Source organism: Theobroma umbraticum, unplaced genomic scaffold, assembly GCF_002168275.2.
Source record: "Theobroma umbraticum cultivar Fairchild unplaced genomic scaffold, ASM216827v3 scaffold_12.1, whole genome shotgun sequence".
Taxonomy (NCBI): domain Eukaryota; kingdom Viridiplantae; phylum Streptophyta; class Magnoliopsida; order Malvales; family Malvaceae; genus Theobroma; species Theobroma umbraticum.
This window is the reverse complement of record NW_018397269.1, coordinates 1,497,162-1,503,635: the sequence shown is the minus strand read 5'-3', so window position 1 is coordinate 1,503,635 and position 6,474 is coordinate 1,497,162. Positions and strand designations below refer to the sequence as shown.

Genomic DNA, 6,474 nt, shown 5'->3' with positions numbered 1-6,474 from the left:
AATATTAGTATATATAAAAGCACGGATATTGGCAAGACTTCTAATTTAAGGAAAATGGACGTCTGTATTCATTATATTTTTAAATTATCATTTTAAAAAAAATTATTATAAATATTAATTAGATTTATCCAATTTATATGAAAGAATTCTAATTCCATTTCCAGATGGCTTTCTGCACTATGTTTCTTGTCCAATGGTCCTCGTCATGGTTGGGGTAAATTAACAACATTTGGAGTATGGATCAAAAGCTGGTGGATAGGAATCGATTTCAGGTTGGGAAAAGCAAGCAACTTAAACATTAATCAATCCAAAAGTGCCAAATGAAACAGCAAATGAACATTGTTCTTCAAATAAACTCATTCAATATCAGTGCATAGGTAATCAGGATGTCCCTCCCAATGTTCTTTCCCTTGCCACGGCTGCCTGCGAGCGTCCACAGGGAAAAAAAACAATCAGCACTCATTGGAACTCTATGATGGAAGTTCCATTGGGAAAAAAAAATGATGTAGAAGCCAAAGTGAAGACATTAGAAGTAACATCTATATCAAGGAGGAATTAAAAGGTTAAGAACCTGCTTTTCCCAATTTGTTAATGATGTTGCAAGAGCAAGCAAAATTGCTTGCGTGGTAGTTCCCATTAATATCCCTATCAGAAGACCTTTCCCTTCAAAATGCAGAATGAAACACAAAACGACAGCTAGTGGAATTCCAACCAGATAATATGCTCCAAGATTGGCATAAGCCCCAATATGCTGCCAACCGCTTCCTCTAGCAACCCCTATTGCACAGAGACAGAATTTTATAGATGACCCCTGAATGAAAAAACAGAATTGCTTTGACAGAATAAGATGATTATGCCAATGGTTTTCAGGCTACAGATTCTGTTGACGAAAAATGATATTTGAATTTTGAAGATGATTATGTTCACAAATTTTCACGTGGTTATTAGTCTGATGAACTTGTTGACCGGTTGTTGTACAAGTTGCTCTAAATCAAACTGCTAATAGTTTGAAAGACAGAACTTCATGGAAAAGCTTAGGGACTAACCAGAAAGTACTCCCTGCAAGCTGTCTACAATGATCAAAAGGGAAAGCAGAGGGACCAATTCTGCTGTGTAATTCACCACCTCCTTGCGACTTGTATAAGCATATCCCAAAACATGGCGGCAGCAGAAGAGAATGATGCTCACACTAACTACCTCCACAATGTTAAGAATTAATGCAGCAACAACAGCTGTAGGAGCTGCGTGTGGATTCCAAGCTCCTAGTTCATTTGAAATCCGAATGCTACAGAAATGATTAAGAATTTGTTATAATATAGATATATGAAGAACAAACACAAGTAAAAAAAAATCGTGTTAATCCGATTTACATCATTTAGTTTCTAATTTTTTCTTTTCTTTTCTACGTGATTTCGTCAATATAGCCAAGGGAAGATAGGTTTAGAGCAAAACCTTGCAGCAGAACCGACTGAATATGGTATAAGAAAGTGCAGTGTGACAATGGTAAGGCTGCTCAAAAAGAAGGAATTAGAACAATTCTGTTAAAGGCGGCAAAAATTGGACTTACTGTTATATTTATAGCAGCTTAACTACTGATAAAGCAGTTACCATATTGAAAGAGATGAGGTTTGGAGCACTGGATTTGGTAAAAGCCCAGAAAGCAAAACAAGCAGCTCAAATGACCACCATTCCAAGCTACAACCATGGCAATCGAAGGTATATGAATACATAAGACAGTGACATAATTTAAATCCAAATCTTGGGAAGTAAGATATAAAATGGATAAATACCACATCATTAAAGCAGAAGGGATGGCCAAGCGAAAGAACTCCTTCATGCTCATAAAAATGTCTACTGATATCCAAAACCTGGTTTTCTCACAGGCTGATGAGTACTTAATGTATAATCCAAGAAAGATGACATTTAACCAATATGACACACCAACAGATAATGCTGATCCTATAATTCCTAGTTCCAGCTTAAATACTAGAAGCCAGCAAAGTGGTAAATGGAAACACAGTATCACACAAGAGCTAAAAAGCATTGGAAAGATCAGGCTCTGAGCCAGGAAGTATCGAATCAGTGATTGATGAAGGGCATAACCAAACAAAGCAGGGATGAGCCAACAAGAGTATTTGCCTGCTACACGCGCGATTGACGGGTCTTGGCCCAATAGAGTTAGTAAATCTTCCATAAATATCCAGAGGACAGAAACTGGTATAGAAACAAAAACTAGAGAGACCATTGCACAGCAGGTAAAGGTTCCAAGTTTATGATATTGCTCTGCTCCATAAGCTTGTCCGCATAAGGTTTCCAGTGCACCAGCCGTTCCTAACTGCTTGAAGTTTCGCCATTGAGTCAATATAACATAGAAATCATAATTAGAATTTTGGCCTTTCATTTAGAAGCTCAAAAAAGAAAAAAATCATTTACTATATAAACTTAGTTTTTTGAACTATTTTGGTAGACTAAATGAGTCTTCTTCAGCAACTAGTATTTGATTGCGACTTTGCATTATCTAAAGGCAAGCTGACTTCATTGACATTTGTTTCACTAAACCAAACTTTGTAGTTCTCATCTGTAAAATTAACAAATCCCATAAGATGTAAACATAGCTATATCACCAACAGAAAACAGACAAAACAGAACTGAAATTCTAATAACTTAAGATTAATGTTTCAAATGAGGTGAATTTATATATCAATTAATTCCCACTTCTGGTTTAATCAAACCAAAAAGGAGGCCCCAAAAGTAATAATGAAACCCCGATTCATAGTTGATAAAGATCAGTGCAAAGTGAATCAAGTAGTGATTGTTAAATGTAGATTCAGTTCTTATACATGTGAGACTACAATCTGTAGACATGGTGAAATTTTTGAACACTAGTGTCAACATAGTAAATGCCTGTACTTTAAAACTGCAGTAAAAGAAAGAGGACATTACGAGGAGACTAAAGCCAGTAACGTTAGCAAAAGAAGAAGCTAAAGCAATCCCAGAGAGTGAAAGTTCACCAAGGTGTCCTGCCATCATTACTGCAATCAGCTGCAAAAGATAGCGAGACACTGTCACTACCACCATTGGTGCTGCAATCCGGATCAGCTTTTTAAGCTCTTCCAGGAAGCTGCCCCATGACACCGTCCATGTTCTCTTTTCCCTTTCCCTTTCCCTTTCTGGTAATAGCAACTCCTCTTCCATACTTTCCTGGACTGATGCTGTAGCAAAGCTTTGCTGACTGGCAGTTGGAAGACTAAATTTAGACCAGCCAAATTGTAAAATTTTTAGCAGGTTTTTCAAGTAGAATAAATGATTGTTCTGTCACAGACAAAATTATTGCAGTTAAAAGGTTAGCTAGTAAAATCAACCATCTTTACTGTACTCCACCACCAGCACAAATACTAGCATTAACTCATTATTAGTGCCATCAGGGTGTAATTATGCTCAATTTTCTGATAGCTTGAAGGGGGAATTTCAACAGATGGGACCTTTTTGCTTTAAATAGAGATCATTAATTAGGCTATGCGTCCATCCCGTGCATGCTGGTACCATGAAAATTGTGCCAGAGCCATGTATCTCTGACATAGTAAATACAAAGTGATTGTTATAAATGAAAATTAATTTAAATGCTTTTGCTTTACTTAAAAGTAAATAGAGTTTTTCTTTTTTTGTAAATCAAAGGGAAATGCCTCAGAGATTCGAACTCTCGCGGGGAACCATTAAGCACAAAAGTAAATAGAGTTGTTAACAATATGGAAGTTGATATTAATTAGTTTATTGATTCTATGGCAAAAAAATTTAGTATGTTAATTTAATTAATGATCAATATGATCTCAATTTTTAATGGCGTTTAGTACATGAAAATTCATCAAATGATTTTTTTTTCTTTACCAAAGGTCAACTTATATTGAGGTTTACAATTCTATCATCTTACTTCTTTTTGGGTTCATTTTACAATTTTGGTACTCAAATTGTGATGTAATGGTTGATTTGGTACCTTAAACTTATAATTTGTAATTATTATTTGTAATTAAGTATTTGAACTCTGCTTTCGTGAACCAATTTGAATATTTTCTTTAAAGCAATTTTATTAACACTAAACCACAATGCCATCAGAAGTCTCAATACTGACCATTAAAAACTTCTATTGGCATACGAATATCTGCCTTGTGCAACATGCAACTTGTATGATTACAGATATCATTACCACTCAATAAGTCATCTGGGGCTTCTCATCCTTAACATAATCTAGTCACATGTATGAACAAGCTCTCAACCTTTCTTCAAAAAAAACCAGGACCAAATTTGAACCTATCTAGGAGGAAAGTGAAGTGAATTTTTCATATTCTTTAACAAAAAAGTAGATTTTCAAGGAAGATATACCAAAAAATAATGTTCGTTGACAATTCAATAGATATTCAATTGAAAATAAATGCAATAAAGACAAGAAGTGTAGTGTCGAGAGAATTGTAAACTCAGATTTGATCCTTTTTCTTGATTTTCAATCAATACAAATATCTTTTTAAGAACGATTATTCTGTGGAAATAGAAAAGGTTATAAATAACTATTATGTATAGTAATTTGGTTCAATTTTTGGTTGGTCAAAATAATTTTAGAATAGTCAAAAAATGATAAAACGATAAAAATAACTTTCATTATAATATATAATTTTTAATTTACAATATTTATTTTTTATAATTTATCAACAATGTTAATAAATTTTTATTTAAAACTTCAATATGATTATTTATTTTAGTTTTAAAATATTAATAGCTTATAATTTATTTAGAATATTAATCATTTATATTAATATGATTTTTTATTTATTATTATTATTTTTAAATATTAAAATATTAAAATTTATAATTAAAATTTTAATATAATTTTAAATTTTAAAATATTAATTTTTAGTTGTTTAAGAGATTTTGAAAATAAAAAATTCAATATAGAATTTATTAAAGCCATTTTAATTCTAGTTTTGTCATCTTAAAATAAGAATCAATTTAAATTAACAAAATAAATAACGTGGTAAAAAACAACCAATAAAAATGTTCTGTGTAAAAAAATATCATGTCATTTTTATCTGATTTTTCAGGATTTTCTTAAACTCGAAAAGTAGAAGAAAGAAATTAAAAAAAATGAAAATGAAAAGCAAAAATGGGGAAAAAAATTAGAATAATATGATTTCTTGTACAACTTAACCATTTGACAGTGAAGATCTTTGGCTCAAATAATGAATTTTGTTTGAAGAATGCAAGAAACGAGACTGGTAGTGGTAGGTTTTCAATTCGACCTTTCAGAAATTCCAAAAACTAAAGTCCAAACATGATAAATTGAATTTTGGTGATAGTTAAAACAATACAAGGAAGCAGGAGTACTGGTTTTCTTTGTTTTTTTTAATGGGACAAGTAACGAAGACTACTGTTAATATAGATACTGACATTTATTTGCTTTTATTATTCTACAAGTAGGTCAGGATATAAATATTGACGAACATGGCCTCACAAATTCTTTTCCATTTAAAATAATAAATATCAAGAAATATATATTATTCTCAGCACCAAAATAAAAAGCTATACAATATTAATTATTTCCAGCCCCCTTATGTAATTGTTCTTTATAGAAACCCAAAAAATATAATTCATAGTAAAAATAATAATCATAACCATGTTTATGACACATAACTATTAATTTACAAAATAAACCAATACAAAATTGAAAAATAAAAAAAACCTCATGCATTCTTATGTATAAACCAATATAACTTGAACCTGAATAAAATAAGTTTTGACATGTATAAACTATTTTTGTCCATTTTCCTCGAGACTGTAAACAGTTTGTCTTATTCAAGTATCAAACATTTTGAAGCAATCTTGATTATTCCTCATTTCCACTTTCATTTTTCCATCGCTCCTCATTGGAGTTCGTGGCCTTCTTATGGTCCAATCCGTATTAAATAAGGTTGGTGAATATTTATCTGTTTTAAATAAGATGGCTGAGCTACCCCTTTTATAATTGTTGTGGATGCTTTATCATGGCTATCATCAAAGCTGCAATTCACCTCTTTTTTTTTTCATCCAAATTACTAATGATTTTCATTAATAAATTTTGATAATTAGCGGTTCAATAATCTTAAAAAGTTAAAGTCAAATATTTAAATGGTGTCTTTTTTTATTGAAATAAAAAAGAGGTATTTTTTATTAAAGTTAAGGAACAAAGAGCAAATGAGAAAAGGAAATTTATAAATAGGTATTATAAATTGAAAAAAATTGATTTTATATCAAAGAAAAAAATAGCAATTAGAGATTATTAAATAAATATTATCTTTAGAGGATGAAAGAAATAGTTGAGAATTAATAAGATTATGGAAATTTGAAAGTAATAAAAAATTAAGATCTATTGGGCATGTTAGAAAAATGAGAGAATACGTTATTTTATTAATTATTTTAATTTTTATATGTTTTAATGATAAATGAGAT

General features: G+C 31.2%; 1 protein-coding gene across 1 annotated transcript; it reads right to left on the bottom strand.

Annotated features, from left to right (window-relative positions):
• Positions 1-243: 243 nt before the first annotated feature.
• On the bottom strand, positions 244-3,243 carry LOC110425867 (protein DETOXIFICATION 14-like). The gene is made up of 7 exons (XM_021440939.2): positions 2,944-3,243; positions 1,791-2,335; positions 1,609-1,695; positions 1,453-1,509; positions 1,047-1,285; positions 572-777; positions 244-423 (listed from the first exon to the last, which is right to left on the bottom strand). Exons 1-7 carry the CDS (start codon positions 3,193-3,195, stop codon positions 382-384), a joined length of 1,428 nt encoding a protein of 475 aa, XP_021296614.1. The 5' UTR covers positions 3,196-3,243; the 3' UTR covers positions 244-381.
• Between the last annotated feature and the right edge of the window lie 3,231 nt (positions 3,244-6,474).